The sequence below is a fragment of the Mya arenaria genome, chromosome 6, assembly GCF_026914265.1.
Source record: "Mya arenaria isolate MELC-2E11 chromosome 6, ASM2691426v1".
NCBI classification, from domain to species: domain Eukaryota; kingdom Metazoa; phylum Mollusca; class Bivalvia; order Myida; family Myidae; genus Mya; species Mya arenaria.
The window spans coordinates 8611177-8634374 of NC_069127.1; the positions used below are offsets into that span (position 1 = coordinate 8611177).

A 23198-nucleotide genomic window follows, 5' to 3' on the forward strand; every position below is an offset into this window, starting at 1 on the left:
CGTTAAGGCTCATGTGGGCTCCGATACAGCCATTACTTGAAGATGACGTGAACATGACATTCTTACTGATATCATTTCAGTACATCCAAATGTGTTCATTGTGTTTAAGTTGAATGTGACACATATGTGACTCAATGAAAAGTACAGATGGTAGACTAATTATCCTAATTGAACACATGTTGTATATATGTGTAATGCTCCATTAGAATTTTGAATATTGACTTTCCTATTTGTATATAAAATGCATATCTCCTACAATTAGGAAATAAACATATTGAATTGAATAGAATTGAAAGCGACATGCGTACTTTTGCTGTAGTCGTTTGTGACATTGAAGTATTTTAAAATGTTATAGTTATGCATAGGCTCCGGTAACTCAAATTTGAGGCAATGCACTCATTATGTATCTGTTTACAATTATCATGTAAATTGTATATTTTATGTACATTCATAAGACTGAAATAAACTATACACACTTTTATCTATAAAGATTTAAAATGAACTCGTAATTTGTATTTTTCACGTTTTTTTTCTGACTTGTTTTATTCATGATCGTATGAGAACAGATAAATGTTACAACAAGGTTGAATAGGGCATATAGTGATATCGTATGTTCCTGAACTGCATTCAAACATATCACCTATCTTACATACAGACTAAAGAGTTAACGTAGCACAAGGAATTACCTATTCTTCATGTTGACACGGTATCCAGTTTTCATCTACAGCATACTTAGAACAATTTGTATGCGTCCACTACTACTACTACTACGTATAATAGTAACATCACGGTCCATCGAGAATTTCGAGAGCTGTTGTGAACATGTAAGTTAAGTGATGAAGCCTTTAATCACTTTAGCAAGTTAACAAATTTTGATTTCATATGATTCTGTATAACGTTGATAGAAAGTTTAAACCCTTTAATTTTCACAATCACCATGTCTACCATCATTTGGTTATGCAAAATGACCAGTGTCAATGACATTTGTTTTTTTTTAGAAAACTGGATAAAATAGCACTCCTTCCATCGGAACTTCTTATGTAGCATTGACAATATTAGAATGTTATGTCAGTGTTTGGGTGTGATGGCGCAGTCGCAGCTTGAATCCACCTGGATGTAGCCCCAGTCGTAAGAGGCCATTTCCGGTCGCCATATCAGCGCCATCACGTATGACTGCCGGGGGACGCACCTAGACAGGTACCTGAAATCAAATGTAAGCGCCGAATATTCGAACAAATATACAATGTATTATCCTTGTGGAAACGCGTCCGCCTAATCAGCACCATCAAGAACGATTAGCGTGAAAAGCATTCAGACAGGCAAGTGCAACCACAGAATATAACAACAAAAGCCTTGCGAAACAACTCCTACGCTCGGCTATTAAGGCAAGAGGTATTGGTCTTGCTGCATTGTCTTTGGCAACATGTTCTATTTGAAATGAATTTTAGTTACTGCCAATGTTAAAGTTTTTGCACGCTGACGACGCCGATGCTTACAACAACCAAAGCTATCTCATACTTCCTTTCGAAAAACATACCACCTTACTAGTTTACGGGTGATACTACGTTATTGATATAGCCTGCATAAGCTGAAGTGACGTACACGTAGGTAAGTACAGCTGAATGCGAAGTGAAGTCATGCTGTTGTTTATTAATATAGCTATATCATGGATGGCAGTTTGGATAATTAATGGTGAAACTATATATTATTACGTATGTAAGGTTATATACCATGTTACATAAAGATCACGATCACTGACCGATTCAGCCAATTACAAGTTGAATAGTCCCGACGGAGTGACTTAAACTTCCGTGTTCGGGAAATACTAACATTTGCGTGTTGATTGCGTAGCAGCATTGTGGGCAATTCTCTCGTTCCTGAAGACGGCGCTGGTCGCACGTGACCGTGTAGAACCACTGGAAGCGGTCGCTGGAGTCCAGGGGCTGGAACACCTCCACTTCCGTCCCGTTCATGTCCCGGGCTCGCGAGATCAACTCCCAGCTTATCTTAACTGGGCACACTGACTGTGCCATGCCCATGTCAAACCGCTTCTGCGTCAAAAAATGTATTTCAAACATATTAGTAACAATTGTCTTCCCTATTTTACTCTGTTCTTATCCAACTTGGTCGTATAAGTTAAGTGAGAGAGACAGACAGACAACACGCCCACCAGATTATACTTAATCTTACTATTTTTAAGGTTATTTGCAATAAGTATTCACATGAATTAAATGATTTTTTATTATAGAGAGTGACGTAAGAACATGTAGGAATTCCATTAAAATTCAGTCCAATTCGAAAGTTTGTGAACGTTTATTTACTACATCAGGGTGTGGAATCACGTGACTTCAACGGGGTTCTCACATGTGTTACCACGGTTCAAAACCGATGTAAACAAGCAAGAAAGTGACACTAATTTCTAAATAACTTTTTTGAGAGAAAAGATAAGAAAATATTTCTTAGCATATTAAAGACTTTGCTATTTTCTGCTTCTACAAGTGTGAAATATTTTGGATTTGCTTGTATTTTAACGATGGAATCCTTGGCCAAAATTTCAATACGACGGAATTATGTAGAACGATGCAACGCTGTGTGCGCCGTGATTCTTTGTTTTGTACATATTTCTTAGTTATTATTAATAGTTAAATAGAGATTCCACCTGCGATGTCTGGTTGGTAATATACTATTCTATGGCGTCAAAGCCATCACCCCCCCCCACCCAGATCAAAGATAAAAAACCGTAATGAACTACTCTGCTATTGTCATCAAAAATTGCCTCCCTTGTTGAAGACTGTCATCTCTAGCACAATAGAAACATTGTCATATGGTATTATTTGAAATTTTAAATCTTTTGTAAACCTTGTTTTCGCATAACAAACTAGGCTCGGGTTGGGATGAACCTTTCTCCCACATCAGATAAGTAGATCCAACAATATAACCATGCTAGAAATTCTTCCCGTATGGAACACCTTTTGAATGGTCACCACATTATAATTACCTCCCTTGTTGAAGACTGTCGTCTGTAGCATCATGGAAATCTTGTCTTGTGGCAATATTTAGAACGCTAATTAATTATATCTCGCTTCAAATGTCACCATAAAACAGTTTACACGCACCTTTCAAGAAAAAATGCTTCACTCTCCTTAGAACTATTTAAAGACCGATTTGACTATTAACATAATCTATATCACTGCGTACATATCCATGACAATCATGATTTATCGCATATCCATACGCAATTATTTTCACTAAGTACAAAAGAGTTCCGGCAAAAAAACATTTTTACTTAAATTTGTTTAACTGAGATGGGAGAAAAAGCATCTACCATAGCCACTCGTGTAAGATAGGTTCATCCCGACCCTCGCGCCGGTAAACCTCGTTTCCGCAAAACACCCTACGCTCGGGTTGGAATGAACCTATCTTACACTCTCGGCCATGGTAGATACTTATATTCTTACACGAAAGTCCATGCAAGATACAAATGATCATCTTACGAGAGAAGTTCATTTTCATGGTAGTCAATTTCTTTGTCAGTGCTTCTTATTCTTTCCTGTTTTCTTCTGGATAAAGATATTTTGACCATTTTCGAAGCAGGTTTAACTGGAGTGTAAGCATTTTTATGATTAACCTTAGGAATGGCGATTTTGTTATTGAATGTAATCAGTTCTTGGCTGTTGATTTTCTTTCACTTTGGAACGTACTAAGGACGGGTTTGGCTGTTCAAAGTGTAATTTGCTGTCCATTTTATTGTATTTATTACTGTATCCATTTATCTTTGTAAACATTTGGTAAAACTACAGAGTAACAATGAGTATTTGGAAGTCTCCCTTTGATGGCCTTCAACATAAATTGAACATTTTCAAATCGATCAAATTGATGTAAATTCATACCATTAATAAGAGTTTTGTGTTGTATACATTCTCGTCACAATTAAGAGAGCAAAACAAAGTATACAATAGAATAAAATAAGCATGTTATGATACGTTTGTTAAGCATACCGATTTAAACATAGTCGGCTTTATTTATATGAGAAGAAGATTTAAGTTCACGTTAACTGCAGCACATATAACATTCACATTTACAACAGCATTTCTTGAAAACTCGATGTTAATTGAAAAAAAAACACTATAAAAAACCATTTAACGAACAATTTGTTTATGAAACTATTGAGCAAAACTAACTTTTTAACGCATATCTGATTTATAAACTATTACTAATAACTAAGAAATATGTACAAAACAAAGAATCACGGCGCACACAGCGTTGCATCGTTCTACAAAATTCCTTCGAGTTGAAATTTTGGCCAAGGATTGAATCATTAAAATGCAAGCATATCTAAAATATTTTATACGTGTAAAAGCAGAAAATATCATAGATTTTTATAGGCTAAAACATATTTTCTTATCTTTTTTCTAAAAGAAAGTTATTTAGAAATTACTGTCACTTTCTTGCTTGTTTACATAGGTTTTGATCCGTGGTGACACATGTGAGAATCCCGTTGATGTCACGTGATTCCTCATCCTGATGTTGTAAATAAACGTTCACAAACTTTTGAATTGGGCTGAATTTTAATGGAATTCCTACATGTTCTTACGTCATCCACTATAATAAAAAATCAATTAATTCATGTGAAATACTTATTGTAAATAATTGTATATATTCTTTCAAAATCACTCCTATTCTAGATTGTTTTCCATACAGTACTTACTACAGGTGAAACCAATACAAACCAATCAGTCTATTCACAATACATGTGGTATAGACTACGATATATTCACCACTTCACAGACATACCATTATAGAACAAACACACAATGTCTAAACAGCTAGCAAGCAAGGAGGCCCGGCCCGAGTTAAAAACTGCATTGTTTAATTGTTTGGTATCTATGTTAGATGTACACCTTTAAGAACTTAAATTTACATGTAACAATGTGTAACGAATGGTATTAGTATGTTATTCATAACATGTGATTAATTGGCATTTGCCTATTAAGTAATAGTTATTACTAATGTTTGATTTTCTAAAACTTCAGTTCGGCTGGCGGGCGCGGAAGGTCTCTTTAATGGTCAGCACAGAAGCGCTAACTTTATAATAACCCAATTCATAAAACCAATTAATGACTTAGTGGAATTTTGGAGGTTGTTTTCTTCAGGTGCTTTCTAAATTATTAAAAGGGGAACACACTTATACACTAAAATCGTTAAGGCATAGGTGGCATAGGTGGCACTATCACTCAGAAATAGTGGAACAACCTTTTTTGGATATAATTATATTGTACTTAGTTTACACGGCAAAAAGTCACGCGACAATATCGATATTCGAAAATAACTAATCATCAGTCACGATGTTTTTGACGAAATGTAAACCATTATCTCTTCTACCATGTTGGTGAAATACTTTTTATTATTCATTTACAGGGTCAAAAACATATTTGATATTGGTTGCATTTTGGCTTCAAAAGTCACAACATTTTTGTTATTTCCATATGAAAACAGCAAAGCCAATTTTCAAGACTTTCTTTTTTTCTTGTTCATACATGATTGTGATGTTATTTGTCGAATACAATTTACTTGACATAGATTGTGTCATATACATTCTTAACCAAAATGCCAAATCTGAAATACGACGTCATTCATTTTCGTGACGCACGTATGATGTATGCAATTTTGATTCTGTGGGTATGACTTGCAAGCAACATAATGAAACTACTCAATCTATCCCTAATTGACGTTGTAAAATAAAATACCGTGGACAGCGTTGTTAAAAATGGGCCTATATATTGTTCAAGGTCCAGTTCCAATTAAGAAGACCACTTCCTGTCAGTATCAGTGTCGCTAAGAACATACAATACCGCCCTTACATTATGTACATCCAGCCATTGTCAGACGGCTCTTTGTCGTTAAATCAAGGATGCTAACTGAAAGTCACGTGATCTAGCGTAGAAACCATTACTATTCACACTCATTCTGCATGAACATGGCTATTTACTAAGAGGAAGAGTATGTTTAGACCGTCGATAAAATACCTCTATTTTTGTGAATAACAATATTTTTTATAGGCTACGTGTCTCAACGTACGAACTATTTACTGACTTTACGCAAATTTACGTAATCTTACGTCGATGTAATGAGTGCAATGCATGGTACCATGTCATTCTTAACATTGTGTTATAATATTGTCAATTCATTAGACATTGTTCTTGACATTTATGAAATGTGTACTTTTAATGGACAGTTATATACCATGTTCAGGTCGAATGTACCTTACACTAATTGTTCAGTTGTATGCCACGTTGAGGGTCATTGTACCTTACATTGATTTTTCAGTTGTATGCCACGTTGAGGGTCATTGTACCTTACATTGATTGTTCAGTTGTATGCCACGTTGAGGGTCATTGTACCTTACATTGATTGTTCAGTTGTATGCCACGTTGAGGGTCATTGTACTTTACATCGATTATTCAGGTGTATGCCACGTTGAAGGACAAAGTACTTTACAGCGATTGTTCAGGTGTATGCCACGTTAAAGGACAGTGTACTTTTCAGCGATTATTCAGGTGTATGCCACGTTAAAGGACAGTGTACTTTTCAGCGATTGTTCAGGTATATGCCACGTTGAAGGTCAATGTACTTTACATCGATTGTTCAGGTGTATGCCACGTTGAAGGACAGTGTACTTTACAGCGATTGTTCAGGTGTATGCCACGTTAAAGGACAGTGTACTTTTCAGCGATTGTTCAGGTGTATGCCACGATGAAGGTCAATGTACTTTACAGCGATTGTTCAGGTGTATGCCACGTTAAAGGACTATGTACTTTACACCGATTGTTCAGGTATATGCCACGTTGAAGGTCAATGTACTTTACACCGATTGTTCAGGTGTATGCCACGTTGAAGGACAGTGTACTTTACATCGATTGTTCAGGTGTATGCCACGTTGAAGGTTAATGTACTTTACATCGATTGTTCATGTGTATGCCAAGTTGAAGGACAGTGTACTTTACACCGATTGTTCAGGTATATGCCACGTTGAAGGTCAATGTACTTTACACCGATTGTTCAGGTGTATGCCACGTTGAAGGACAGTGTACTTTACATCGATTGTTCAGGTGTATACCACGTTGAAGGCTAATGTACTTTACATCGATTGTTCATGTGTATGCCAAGTTGAAGGACAGTGTACTTTACATCGATTGTTCAGGTGTATGCCAAGTTGAAGGTCAATGTACTTTACAGCGATTGTTAAGATGTATGCCACGTTGAAGGTCAATATACTTTACACCGATTGTTCAGGTGTATGCGACGTTGAAGGACAGTGTGCTTTTCACTGATTGTTCCGGTGTATGCCACGTTGAAGGTTAATGTACTTTTCAGCGATTGTTCAGGTGTATGCCACGATGAAGGTCAATGTACTTTACAGCGATTGTTCAGGTGTATGCCACGTTGAAGGACAGTGTACTTTACAGCGATTGTTCAGGTGTATGCCACGTTAAATGTCAATGTGCTTTACAACGATTGTTCAGGTGTATGCCACGTTGAAGGTCAATGTACTTTACATCGATTATTCAGGTGTATGCCACGTTGAATGACAATGTACTTTACAGCGATTGTTCAGGTGTATGCCACGTTAAAGGACAGTGTACTTTTCAGCGATTGTTCAGGTGTATGCCACGTTGAAGGTCAATGTACTTTACAGCGATTATTCAGGTGTATGCCAGGTTGAAGGTCAATGTACTTTACACCGATTGTTCAGGTGTATGCCACGTTGAAGGACAATGTACTTTACATCGATTGTTCAGGTGTATGCCACGTTGAAGGCTAATGTACTTTACATCGATTGTTCATGTGTTTGCCACGTTGAAGGACAGTGTACTTTACATCGATTGTTCAGGTGTATGCCAAGTTGAAGATCAATGTACTTTACAGCGATTGTTCAGGTGTATGCGACGTTGGAGGTCAATGTACTTTACACCGATTGTTCAGGTGTATGCGACGTTGAAGGACAGTGTGCTTTACACCGATTGTTCCGGTGTATGCCACGTTGAAGGTTAATGTACTTTACATCGATTGTTCAGGTGTATGCCACGTTGAAGGTCAGTGTACTTTACATCGATTGTTCAGGTGTATGCCACGTTGAAGGACAGTGTACTTTACAGCGATTGTTCAGGTGTATGCCACGTTAAATGTCAATGTACTTTACAACGATTGTTCAGGTGTATGCCACGTTCAAGGTCAATGTACATCGATTATTCAGGTGTATGCCACGTTGAAGGACAAAGTACTTTACAGCGATTGTTCAGGTGTATGCCACGTTAAAGAACAGTGTACTTTTCAGCGGTTGTTCAGGTGTATGCCACGTTAAAGGACAGTGTACTTTTCAGCGATTGTTCAGGTATATGCCACGTTGAAGGTCAATGTACTTTACATCGATTATTCAGGTGTATGCCACGTTGAAGGACAGTGTACTTTACAGCGATTGTTCAGGTGTATACCACGTTAAAGGACAGTGTACTTTTCAGCGATTGTTCAGGTGTATGCCACGTTGAAGGTCAATGTACTTTACAGCGATTGTTCAGGTGTATGCCACGTAAAAGGACTATGTACTTTACACCGATTGTTCAGGTATATGCCACGTTGAAGGTCAAAGTACTTTACATCGATTGTTCAGGTGTATGCCACGTTGAAGGACAGTGTACTTTACAGCGATTGTTCAGGTGTATGCCACGTTGAAGGACAATGTACTTTACATCGATTGTTCAGGTGTATGCCACGTTGAAGGCTAATGTACTTTACATCGATTGTTCAGGTGTATGCCACGTTGAAGGACAGTGTACTTTACAGCGATTGTTCAGGTGTATGCCACGTTGAAGGTCAATGTACTTTACAGCGATTGTTCAGGTGTATGCCACGTTGAAGGTCAATATACTTTACACCGATTGTTCAGGTGTATGCGACGTTGAAGGACAGTGTGCGTTACACCGATTGTTCCGGTGTATGCCACGTTGAAGGTTAATGTACTTTACATCGATTGTTCAGGTGTATGCCACGTTGAAGGTCAGTGTACTTTACACCGATTGTTCAGGTGTATGCCACGTTGAAGGACAGTGTACTTTACAGCGATTGTTCAGGTGTATGCCACGTTAAATGTCAATGTACTTTACAACGATTGTTCAGGTGTATGCCACGTTGAAGGTCAATGTACTTTACATCGATTATTCAGGTGTATGCCACGTTGAAGGACAGTGTACTTTACAGTTATTGTTCAGGTGTATGCCACGTTAAAGGACAGTGTACTTTTCAGCGATTGTTCAGGTGTATGCCACGTTGAAGGACAATGTACTTTACAGCGATTATTCAGGTGTATGCCACGTTGAAGGTCAATGTACTTTACACCGATTGTTCAGGTGTATGCTACGTTGAAGGACAATGTACTTTACATCGATTGTTCAGGTGTATGCCACGTTGAAGGCTAACGTACTTTACATCGATTGTTCATGTGTATGCCACGTTGAAGGACAATGTACTTTACATCGATTGTTCAGGTGTATGCCAAGTTGAAGGTCAATGTACTTTACAGCTATTGTTCAGGTGTATGCCACGTTGAAGGTCAATATACTTTACACCGATTGTCCAGGTGTATACGACGTTGAAGGACTGTGTGCTTTACAGCGATTGTTCAGGTGTATGCCACGTTAAAGGTTAATGTACTTTACATCGATTGTTCAGGTGTATGCCACGTTGAAGGTCAGTGTACTTTACACCGATTGTTCAGGTGTATGCCACGTTGAAGGACAGTGTACTTTACAGCGATTGTTCAGGTGTATGCGACGTTGAAGGACAGTGTGCTTTACAACAATTGTTCAGGTGTATGCCACGTTAAATGTCAATGTACTTTACACCGATTGTTCAGGTGTATGTCACGTTGAAGGTCAATGTACTTTACATCGATTATTCAGGTGTATGCCACGTTGAAGGTCAATGTACTAAACATCGATTGTTCAGGTGTATGCCACGTTGAAGGTCAATGTACTTTACATCGATTGTTCAGGTGTATGCCACGTTCAAGGTCAATGTACTTTACACCGATTGTTCAGGTGTATGCGACGTTGAAGGACAGTGTGCTTTACAACGATTGTTCAGGTGTATGCCACGTTGAAGGTTAATGTACTTTACATCGATTGTTCAGGTGTATGCCACGTTGAAGGTCAGTGTACTTTACATCGATTGTTCAGGTGTATGCCACGTTGAAGGACAGTGTACTTTACAGCGATTGTTCAGGTGTATGCCAAGTTGAAGGTCAATGTACTTTACAGCGATTGTTCAGGTGTATGCCACGTTGAAGGTCAATGTACTTTACACCGATTGTTCAGGTGTATGCCACGTTGAAGGTCAATGTACTTTACATCGATTGTTCAGGTGTATGCCACGTTGAAGGACAGTGTACTTTATACCGATTGTTCAGGTGTATGCCACGTTGAAGGACAATGTACTTTACATCGATTGTTCAGGTGTATGCCACGTTGAAGGCTAATGTACTTTACATCGATTGTTCATGTGTATGCCACGTTGAAGGACAGTGTACTTTACATCGATTGTTCAGGTGTATGCCAAGTTGAAGATCAATGTACTTTACAGCGATTGTTCAGGTGTATGCGACGTTGAAGGTCAATATACTTTACACCGATTGTTCAGGTGTATGCGACGTTGAAGGACAGTGTGCTTTACACCGATTGTTCCGGTGTATGCCACGTTGAAGGTTAATGTACTTTACATCGATTGTTCAGGTGTATGCCACGTTGAAGGTCAGTGTTCTTTACATCGATTGTTCAGGTGTATGCCACGTTGAAGGACAGTGTACTTTACAGCGATTGTTCAGGTGTATGCCACGTTAAATGTCAATGTACTTTACAACGATTGTTCAGGTGTATGCCACGTTGAAGGTCAATGTACTTTACATCGATTATTCAGGTGTATGCCACGTTGAAGGACAGTGTTATTTACATCGATTGTTCAGGTGTATGCCACGTTAAAGGACAGTGTACTTTTCAGCGATTGTTCAGGTGTATGCCACGTTAAAGGACAGTGTACTTTTCAGCTGTTGTTCAGGTATATGCCACGTTGAAGGTCAATGTACTTTACATCGATTATTCAGGTGTATGCCACGTTGAAGGACAGTGTACTTTACAGCGATTGTTCAGGTGTATGCCACGTTAAAGGACAGTGTACTTTTCAGCGATTGTTCAGTTGTATGCTACGTTGAAGGTCAATGTACTTTACAGCGATTGTTCAGGTGTATGCCACGTTGAAGGCTAATGTACTTTACATCGATTGTTCATGTGTATGCCACGTTGAAGGACAGTGTACTTTACATCGATTGTTCAGGTGTATGCCAAGTTCAAGGTCAATGTACTTTACAGCGATTGTTCAGGTGTATGCCACGTTGAAGGTCAATATACTTTACACCGATTGCTCAGGTGTATGCCACGTTGAAGGACAGTGTGCTTTACACCGATTGTTCCGGTGTATGCCACGTTGAAGGTTAATGTACTTTACATCGATTGTTCAGGTGTATGCCACGTTGAAGGTCAATGTACTTTACACCGATTGTTCAGGTGTATGCCACGTTGAAGGACAGTGTTCTTTACAGCGATTGTTCAGGTGTATGCCACGTTAAATGTCAATGTACTTTACAACGATTGTTCAGGTGTATGCCACGTTGAAGGTCAATGTACTTTACATCGATTATTCAGGTGTATGCCACGTTGAAGGACAGTGTACTTTACAACGATTGTTCAGGTGTATGCCACGTTGAAGGTCAATGTACTTTACATCGAATATTCAGGTGTATGCCACGTTGAAGGACAGTGTACTTTACATCGATTGTTCAGGTGTATGCCACGTTAAAGGACAGTGTACTTTTCGGCGATTGTTCAGGTGTATGCCACGTTGAAGGTCAATGTACTTTACAGCGATTATTCAGGTGTATGCCACGTTGAAGGTCAATGTACTTTACACCGATTGTTCAGGTGTATGCCACGTTGAAGGACAATGTACTTTACATCGATTGTTCAGGTGTATGCCACGTTGAAGGCTAATGTACTTTACATCGATTGTTCATGTGTATGCCACGTTGAAGGTCAATGTACTTTACATCGATTGTTCAGGTGTATGCCAAGTTGAAGGTCAATGTACTTTACAGCGATTGTTCAGGTGTATGCCACGTTGAAGGTCAATATACTTTACACCGATTGTTCAGGTGTATGCGACGTTGAAGGACAGTGTGCTTTACATCGATTGTTCAGGTGTATGCCACGTTGAAGGTTAATGTACTTTACATCGATTGTTCAGGTGTATGCCACGTTGAAGGTCAGTGTACTTTACACCGATTGTTCAGGTGTATGCCACGTTGAAGGACAGTGTATTTACATCGATTGTTCAGGTGTATGCCACGTTAAATGTCAATGTACTTTACAACGATTGTTCAGGTGTATGCCACGTTGAAGGTCAGTGTACTTTACACCGATTGTTCAGGTGTATGCCACGTTGAAGGACAGTGTACTTTACATCGATTGTTCAGGTGTATGCCACGTTGAAGGTCAATGTACTTTACATCGATTATTCAGGTGTATGCCACGTTGAAGGACAGTGTACTTTACAGCGATTGTTCAGGTGTATGCCACGTTAAAGGACAGTGTACTTTACAGCGATTGTTCAGGTGTATGCCACGTTGAAGGTCAATGTACTTTACAGCGATTATTCAGGTGTATGCCACGTTGAAGGTCAATGTACTTTACAACGATTGTTCAGGTGTATGCCACGTTGAAGGTCAATGTACTTTACACCGATTGTTCAGGTGTATGCCACGTTGAAGGTCAATGTGTTTTACACTGATTGTTCAGGTGTATGCCACGTTGAAGGTCAATGTGCTTTACACCGATTGTTCAGGTGTATGCCACGTTGAAGGTCAATGTACTTTACACCGATTGTTCAAGTGTATGCCACGTTGAAGGTCAATGTACTTTACACCGATTGTTCAGGTGTATGCCACGTTGAAGGTCAATGTACTTTACATCGAGTGATCAGGTGTATGTCACGTTGAAGGTCAATGTACTTTACAGCGATTATTCAGGTGTATGCCACGTTGAAGGACCGTGTACTTTGCATCGAGTGTTTAGGTGTATGCCACGTTCAAGGTCAATGTACTTTACATCGATTGTTCAGGTGTATGCCACGTTCAAGGTCAATGTACTTTACAGCGATTGTTCAGGAGTATGCCACGTTCAAGGTCAATGTACTTTACATCGAGTGTTCATGTGTATGTCACGTTGATGTCAATGTACTTTACATTGATTGAGTTACACTCAAAAGAAACCAATTGGTATTTGTGACATTGATACAATGCATGATATGCTGTGCAAGGACATGTCATTACACATAGTTCTTATGAAGATAAATACTTAGGCCTACCTCATTTGAGTATTTTCTGTCTATTGCTTGCTTATATTTGAACAAACCTTGCATAAATCATGGCAGACGTCATATTTCTCATTTGTATTTTCAGTTTAAGTTTTAAATTATCAAAGTTTTGGCAAACAAAATGCATCACCAAATTATCTCACGGCCACAGTAGTTTATCAAAGTGGACGTTCCTGTTCTTATATGGATGTATCATAGATTTGGTGAAATTGAACTTTTGAACTTGGTACTAACGATTTTTTATTTAAATATTCGAGTAGGAAAGATTTTATATGTTCAAGATATAATATATATATAATATATATTTTATAAACTAGCGCTATCGCAGGACTTTGTTGACAATTACAACAAAATAATTACCAGCGTAAATGGAGCAAATATTGAAGTGCGTTTCTGTAAGAATGAACATATGTTACTATAAAGCAAAAACTGCATGTGCAATTAAAAAAGATCAGAAACCACTCATTTGATCTGCGTTAATTTCTCAACAAATTGTGAAAATAAACAAGAGGACCATGTTGTCCTTATATCGCTTACCTGGGCATTTAATGTGAACAATAGACGATCAAGAAACATAACAATTTATTACGAAAACGACAAATATCGGACTGAATGTACATGACTTCGTTAAAGTTAAAAACGTTGTTAATAGTAACGTTATAGGTTTTAAAGTTAAAAAAGTTTACGATATGTTCATATTTCTTTTATTTAAATGCATACAGCAGCAGCAGTTATCTCGAACCTTGTTAAAAATGTGCCCTAGCAACTAAGATTTGAAACTTAACAATGATGACGTTAACAAATTTCTGGCCCAAATTTTTCGAAACTTCTTAATAAGCTTAACAGGCTTAAGTAGCTTATTTCACTAAGGCAATGTGCATACTTAAATTGGATTTTAATGAAAGAAAAATAATTTACTGTGACTACCATAATGATTATTCCTATCAAAAGCATAAAAACTCTTAAATAAATAAATATTACGCAAGTTATTTGAATACAAAAAATGTCAGCTTAGCTTAATCCTGTTATAAGGGACTTAAGAAATTTCGAGAAATTGGTGCCTGGCGTGTATATGGCACAGACAGGTATCATACAGCTATAGTCACATATTTTGGCACGATATGATAAATATTACATTCAACATTTTAAGTGATAATTAACAGTAAACAACATTCATATTTTACCGAAACAGACAGCTCCCCTGCTGCTTCATCCCAATCTACCGGAAGAGGCGGCGGGTTGTGACCGTTTACCATCATGCGCCTGTTCATGAGTGCCGGATGTGCCTTCAATGTGGAGTAAAGACCGCGAAGATCCATTTGGTTCCGTTTGAAATCTTCGTAGTTGTTGTGGGTGCTTCCCGAGTGTCTACCTTGCATTTTTTCTAAGAAAAGAAGATACAATTAGAATGAAATCGAGTCAAAACGGCCGAATAAGACCAGCACTAATTGGCATTATTGTCGATATACCAGATATTATAATTGTTGTGTTTTTGTTTTATTCATTCATACTTGTGTTCATTATTTATGGTATTAAAATATACTGTTGCGTCTCACAGAGGGTTGAAAATGAATGGTGATGATGGGTTAACAATTCCTAGGACAGTAAATGATGTTTTATCTAAATTTATTGATTAATCAAAGTTAAAAATAATTAAAATATTTATATTATAAACTTCAAGTGTTTCTTTCATCTATTTGGTTGAGACACAATTTACGTATATTAGATTTAGAAATAGAAATAGGACAAATACAATTTAATTTGCATTTAGCGTTGAGCTAAGGCAATTTTGTGGTAAGGGTCTCCAAGTCTTAAAATGCAGGACGGGTAATCGACCTGCACCGTACCATTCAAATTGTAAACAAAAAAGCCACCATCTTGGATGTAGAAAGGAAATGTGTTGTGATTTCTCCGTTTAACGAATTAACTTAAGCAGAATGTGTGCCACTGTATTATTACGTTCATTACGAATATTCCTAGTCTATGGTGGCATATAGCTGCTGTAATTAAGGATACCGACTGGTCAAAGTCTAGTGGACGTTTGATTGTGAGAATAAAGCCTGACTATTATTGTGTCTCATACCTTTGCAGAGCTGCATGTGGAAATGTTATCAGGTACTGAGAAAGGATATGTAAAAACTGGTAAGAACCCGTGAACGGCGTTAGGCTAATAGACCAGCTTATATAGTTTTACATATCCTTGAATGTATTGTTTCCAATTTAGTTCGATTGTGAAGACAGCTGATACAAAATACTCACAAACACACTTACTTTTACTAATGACACTCATTTATTTGAATGTTTATATGCTACTTAAATGAGTTACCAAGTTAAAACAATGGTGTCATTGGCTTACTCATTCCAGTATAAAAAAATCACCGACAAAAATGTCATTCGTCATTTACAAGGGGGGGGGGACTTTTACTGAAAACTAGTGCTTACCTTGTCATGGAACACTATAACTATGGTTAACCAACAAAATTACTTTCTAGGACAAATACAGTGAGAAACAGCAAAACGCACTGCATTTTACCCTGTTAACTCATTTCGACATTACACGTTGATCCAAACCATACCAACGTAACTTTTGTCCTAAAATTGAGTTTGAACTCGATGTAGGTAGCAACCAATTTGATGTGAGGAGCAGGTTCACAACTACATTACTGCTTCGAGTCTATTCTTTAAACAGAAGAAATAACCAGAAACTTACATTTGTTCATCCATTGAGCTGGCGCCTTTTTTGTTTACAATTTGAATAGTATTAAACCCCCACCCCCAACCCCCCTAAATGGTTAATGTTTGTTTAATGGTCCCCATTATTCACAAGCATCATGCATTACAGTGAATACATTGTTAGTTATAAAGGAAGAAACTGCCATGAAACGGTCAAAGCAGAAATTACATTACAACTGTCACACAATTGTTCAGGTACTTTTAATGTGAAGTTAAATTTACAACTTAAGCATTTATGCCATTCAATTCAGTGATGATTTGCAATTGAAAGTGTTTATTTAAAGTGTTGTCGAGATGTGTGTGGTGATAGTTAAAAGGGAACGGCTGACAATAGTTGACAAATTAGTGAACAATTATATGAATGATTATGTTTACTGAACGTCAATTATCTTCAATCTGCACGATACTGAATTATTTAAAAACAAGGATGCCATGATGGTCCTACAGGCATATTAGTCCCCGTAGTACAATAGCAAGAGTATTGAACAATTATGATAGAAGGAAATCAATGAAAGTTCAAATGATTGATTTGAAGGAACACGAATGCATGTGATGAAAAGAGTTAGATATTATGTCTCGATAAAAAAGATTCTATGTTCCAGACGTCCATACAATGAATCCGTGTTAGTATGGATGACCAGAAACAAGATGTGAAAACACTTTGTAGAGGATCACCAGTCAGCGATCCATGCACCTATGTACGGTTGGAGGCCTCTGGAATCAGACAGAGTTTAGACTGTATCAGTTTTTTGAATGAGGCCATATGTAATGCTCAAATGATAATGCCTGTTTCATGAATGATTTTAGCCGTAATCTCAAAAATCATAAATCTGTATAAACGTAGCAACATGTTGATTATTTTCTACAACTGTGAGTTCATTTTTGAACACTGACTGAAGTTTAGTGAACATATGTAGCAAATAACGATCATATGGCACTAAGATAAATTCTTTTTACTAGAATCTATATTGAAATACAAGTCCCCACACAAACTTTGTTATTGCGAGATAGTCAATGAACAACTATTTCCTGTTTTGTATGGCAAAGCTATTTAAAATGCTCAGAACTATTGTTAGCTATGGCAGCTGTGGACAGAGGGCAGGTGTTACCGACAACGGTGCTCTGAATAAAAAAAAAACCATATAATTTCTCGCAGGTTGTATATCATGCGCAGTTTTCTGAAGAATTAAATTTGTATTCATCATAGTTTATTTGTTATTTAATTCCTGGTTCTCACCTTTCTCATCAGTTAGAAATATGTGATTAGTGTGAATACCTTGAAAAAATGACAAATGAGCATTACTACAATGATATATATGGTTTCGTACTTAAATAAATTCATTTATATGACCTCCTTACGGTAACATGAACATGTTCACTTAAAGTGAATTGTCGGTTTTATTTACATACGCGTACTTTTGAACCAATATTTTTTTCTAGTGTTGACGTTTTTGTACCCTTGATGATTGATTTCATCTTACGTGTGAGCTTTGTAACGTCGATGTTTGATTATGGTGCTTAAGATCGTAGCTGAAATGTTTTAAATGACGGGGCGACAAGGCAACAATTGGCGGGACATATATGGCGCATTGCCGCCCCGTCACATGGTGCATTGACGCCCCGTCACATGGCGCATTTTCGCTTATCTACGTGAAAACATGAAAACACAAAATCTCAGAAATCCGCCTTCCTGGAATGCCAAGGGCAAGTCCAGGATTTGACCTTTGAGGGGACGTAACTTAGGGCCGTAACCTTTTGACTTGCGCCCCTTCCTCAGAACAGAAATATATTTGGTTTAAAGCTGCACTCTAACAGATTTACCATTGTTACAACTTTTTTAATTTTTGTCTTGGAAAGGGCAAATGTTTGCGTAAATATCTGCAAACTATGATATAAAACTGCTGACAAAACCTCAGATCATAGATTTTCATATTTTTGTTTGAAAATTAATGTTTTATGGCTTAAACCGTTATATTGGTTAGTTACCGTTACTAACCGTTACTAACGGTTTAAGAAGAATGCATAAAACATCATTTTTTGAACTTAAATATAAAAATCTGCGATCTAATTTGTTTTCAGCAGTCTTATATAACTGGTTTCCATGGATTTTCGCACAAATTGGCTCTTTCCAAGACAAAAAATAAAAAAAGTTGTCGAATCGTTCAATCTGTGAGAGTGCAGCTTTAAAGTGTTGGCAGAGGGGTTCGGGGGTACTCCCACAATAAATTTGTAATATTTTCTAGTGCGAAATGGTTACATTTTGAGCGTATCTAATTGTTTTCTTCTTTATTGAGTTTGATGACATTATAAAACACATGTAAAGTGCGTCTGCGGTGGTTTAAGCATGGTTTTCGTGTCTGATTACGAAAATGTAGTAAAACACAGTATTTTAACATAGTATTATACACTATATATTTTACATAAATAATGAAAAGGGTACCGGAATCCCCCCCCCCCCAAAAAAAAATGTATTGTTTGCAATATTTTCTATTCTAATGTTGGTTATATGCGGCGGTTTTAATTTCCTAACTCTGTCTTGGCTGTAGACACTTTTTGGTAAAAGATATTTGTTTACCTGATGCTAGTTCATGCAACATTTTAGAAATGATTATTCGAACTCACAGGTTGTTATTGATTTACTCAGGCAAATGTTAAAATAAAAATCTTATTGGATTTTCAAAATAATAGAAACGTAATTAATTCTTATTTTCCACCAGATCAAATCGAGTACAATACATTTAAAAAAGAGTTGGCCGGAGTCATTAGCCATAGATCGAGAATAATAGGTTAAGTACTACTATCCACCATTATAATATGATGTAGGATTAATATAAAGTATTAGAGTCACATATCTAAAACTGTGGAAGTACTTCGTTCCGCAAACTCCAAAATCGCCCAAAGTGTAAAATCGTTTTTCAAGGGCAAATATTAAATGGGCGTAGGTCACAAAACATGTTTATTCCATGCATAACTTCACATCATGGTGGTAATATGTACCATCCATGAGAATCATACCTCTTTAACTGTGGGAGAAGTTTTCTCTAAAAACTGTAGCCAAAAGTGTAAAAGCCATATTCAAGGGCACATTACTCTAAGACGAAATGACCGTTGGTAACGGAAATACCACCAACACTTCAACCTGTCATGGTGGTAATGTGTACCAAGTATCAGAGTGATAACTCTTAAACTATCGCTGAAGTTCGCACCACAAATGATTCCCATATTAATAAATCGGAACCTATTCATTAAACATGCGTTAAAAGCAACCACAAATCACAAGATCAATGACAAAAGTACACCCTTATCTTAGAGCGGTCTATCAATCAAGCCATCTATCAATCAATTCACTTCGAAAATAAAGTGAGCAATCCCTTTGTTTATATTTATTGAATGAAGCATTAAGTTGAATATGGTCAATGCCACTTTCTTCTAAATAGTACAAAACTATGACATATTTTTCATGAAGACAGTGCATAGAAATCAACAAGTATCAAGTCTCGAAAATGTGTATAAACTAGCTTGAGTAAACATTAAGGTGGTTAAGCCGACATGTTTATGCTATTATGAAGGCTCTGCTTCAACCACGGCAGCAAAAAGGATCTAAAAATCAACATTTAAAAAGATTAGATGAGACAATATATTGTAAAATAGTATGTTTTAGCGGAAATGCTAATCAGACTCAAAAGTCTCGCTTCTCAAATTTGTAAACATCATATTCTTCGAAGGTTTCCTTGTTTGCTTTGGAATCTACAAACTAAAATTTAACAAAAAATAACGCGAGAAGCCAAACGACAACAAAGCCGAAAAAGATGTGAATGTGACCTTAAACAAGGTGTTTTATACATTACCATCATTATCAAAAACCTCACTTAACCCGTTGCAGGCTCACTTTATGTATACCCCTGATACTAGTATATAAGTAAGATCTTAAAGTAATGTATAAGCTGATTTTTTTAATCGGAACAGTTAAATTAACTCAAATCTATATCATAAATATCCTGAGTAATTGTTCTTTTTTTCAGGTATGAAAAATTAATATAAACATATCAGTAAGAAACAATATCAGTATGTCATCTGTTAATTTGTTGAAGTATTGTTATGCACAGTCGCAACAAGGGAATGAACTCCTGCTGTTTCCTTTAGTTTCATTACGGAGTAGGATTATTATTTGTCCCAGGTTTCATATGACCTGTACAGTTTAGTGATTTGTAACCTAAAAATGTGCATTTTTACTTTAGATTTAGTCAGGTAATCACGCCCAGCAACGACCTACCATGAAGTAGCATATTCAGAAATTCACTCGAAAGAAAGACATTATTATGACTGGCCCAGTTCTTAACAAAATAAGTGCGGCCGTCGCTAAACGCTTCTTTGTGATTTTTTTCGTTTGATAAGCTACGTTCGCATTGGTATAGAATATTTGTATGTATGTATTAAGAAAAATGCATTGTCTTCGATAAGATTTGTTTCCGATAGTTGGATATATATTATTGATAAATTGCTTAAAATTTGCAAAATACAAGTTATATAATATATTCCATCCATCATTATCGTACATACAATCTGTAGTATTTAAATCATTTCACGTAAAGAGATATAGAATGTATAAAATGTTCTACCAACCGATATAACAAGTAACACCACCTTGCTCAGTTAATTTGCATACTATTTAAAAGAGCATAAATCTACTGAGGGAAAACATACTAATCATAATGGATTTTCACTTAATTGGGTCATTCAACCAAACTCATTTCAAACGGTATATTACTTGGTCACCATTTTACATGACAGTGAATTCGACTAAGAATAACATACTTTATCGCTTAAAGTCCGATTTATCAGTTTGGCCAGTTTGTTTACATTTTAGAACAAAGAAGTAAACAAAAGATTGAATTATACCTCTTGAACGTGTATTTCCTTATGATGTAATAGTCAAAAGGTCGACAAAATTATATGAAGCATTTCTCTATTAAAAGAATGCTTAAATTACTTACAAAAAAATAATATGTTGACAACTTCGTCTGCAACGTCTACCAATTTGGTATGTGTGTACTTTATAATATTAAGCGGGTTGCGCACGTTTTCGTGTGTTCATGCAGACTGTATGAATTAATACAGGAATGATCCAGAGAAATATCCACGAAACGCGCAAGACTAAAAGTCCGTTTGCCGACTTATTAAAATAAATTGCTTATTGAAAATATGTTATTGAATTGAATTTATTTCTAACCTGCGTAAATTCATAAATGTTTTCTTTTTCATACTCCAAAAATGCAAATAATGGGGCTTTAAAGATATGTATCGATCATTTAAATACCTTGAATGTGTTTAACATAGATATGAAAAGGTAAAATTGTACCTACCTTTCGGTTTGAATTCTTCAAAATTGTCCGGAGATTCAAAAAAATCAGTGCCTTTGCTTTCAATAAAGAAAGAAAATACTAGCCGAACAGAGAGAAGACACACGTAAAGGGTCCTCCAAAAGACACAGCAGTTGATGTAATGCATACTTGTAGAGATCTCCCGGAGGAACTGGCCATCTTCAAAGCAACGTGCAGTTATATACTGGTTTGTGCCAACAATTATTATCAATAATCGTGACATGTGTCATGAATCAGGGGCGGCTCCAATAAGGAGCGCAACCTTTTGACAAGCGTCAGTCCTTCAGAACAAAAAAAGAATGGTTTTAAATGTTTGCAGAAAGGCTTTGGGGTACTCCTGCAATGAAATTCTGATCATTTCTAGCCCGAAATGGTGCTTTTTGGTTGTATTTTAGTATTGTTTTTTTTTTATCCGATATCGACAACAAAAGTAAAGCTAGACGATTTGTTTGTGTTAATAGCGAAATGTTGACGTGTTCTTTATTAACTATAGATCAAATGTTCATTCGTCCGTCTGTCAGTCTGTACTTTGATTGGTTTGACTGTTCCTTGGCCAAATGTCAGATTGCCTGACTATTACACATTGGTATTATATTGCTGAATGTTGGCATGCAATCGTATACAAGGGAATTTAATTTCAATCTTAAACACTAATATAAAATATACCATTATTTGTTTGTAATCCAAAACCACTGTCGGTCCGAGTGTTTCTGTCTCCCTTCTTCCTGTTTGTTTCATATCCGTATGTCTCCCTCCTTTAGTCTATCAATAGTCTACATTTAGGGGAGCACCGAGAAAAGTGAGCCCCATTTCTCATGATCTGTAAACTGGTTGCTCCCTAAAGATGTAGTTATTTATTGAGGTTTTTAAGGGGAAGGTGCATAGTGACATTAACAGCTCATTCGAAAAAGTCGTTGCGAAAGTGTTCTATCAAACTTGTGAAAAGTGTGCTTAGACACCAAAGGGACCAGATGATGCAATAGCAAGAAAACAGACAAATGTCAAAACAACTTGCATAACAATGACATAAGGACAAATGCATCTTTCGCAGTGTCTGCGCATTTTCCAATTCGAAATTTACTTGGTTGTAACCATGTAAATCGCAGTAAATTTAGAATAAAGCGTCGGTATATTTATGCACTCATAAACAGATATTATTTAAACTGGGAAACAATTATGCGCTATTTTAAACGGGGAAACTCAGATGAGACAGCAACATGATTCTTGCGTTTATTCTTTTTATCTTGTAAAATGATGTGTTATCGGCCTCCTACTAGCTCGCAATGACAATCTTAGGCTTGTTTTGAGGAAGTACTGTAAATGCCGATTATTGGACCATCTGGTGTCTAGTCCATTTAACAAAAAAAGACTTACAAAATTGCGAATAATTTGATAGTTGACAAGTTTGATATTTTCTACATGGGTAAATTGTCCAACAAGAACAAACATTTCACAATCGTATTTTTTGTTTGTTTATTCTATGGTCTAATAGAGCTAATAGCAACATATACATGGCGTAAACAGTACAAATATACAAGTTTACCGGTACATATAGTATAATCTCTCTTTCGCAGAGGAAGTGCTGTAAATCGGTAGTATTTAACTCGT

The 23198-nt window shown here is 36.8% G+C and overlaps 1 protein-coding gene across 1 annotated transcript; it reads right to left on the minus strand.

The window, feature by feature from the left end:
* Positions 1-915: 915 nt before the first annotated feature.
* On the minus strand, positions 916-21716 carry LOC128236603 (venom nerve growth factor 1-like). The gene is made up of 4 exons (XM_052951574.1): positions 21573-21716; positions 14661-14860; positions 1831-2051; positions 916-1201 (listed from the first exon to the last, which is right to left on the minus strand). The coding sequence occupies exons 2-4, from the start codon at positions 14853-14855 to the stop codon at positions 1069-1071; spliced, it is 549 nt and encodes a 182-aa protein (XP_052807534.1). The 5' UTR covers positions 14856-14860; positions 21573-21716; the 3' UTR covers positions 916-1068.
* Positions 21717-23198: the final 1482 nt, after the last annotated feature.

Bases quoted from the DNA above. Each gene is read 5' to 3' on its own strand.
- LOC128236603 (XM_052951574.1), bottom strand. From the start codon at position 14,855: ATGCAAGGTAGACACTCGGGAAGCACCCACAACAACTACGAAGATTTC. The intron at 2,052-14,660 runs GTAAAATATGAA...TTTTTGACGCAG, and splicing joins CAGGGGAGCTGTCTGTTTCG to AAGCGGTTTGACATGGGCAT. The intron at 1,202-1,830 runs GTTAGTATTTCC...ATTTGATTTCAG, and splicing joins TACGCAATCAACACGCAAAT to GTACCTGTCTAGGTGCGTCC.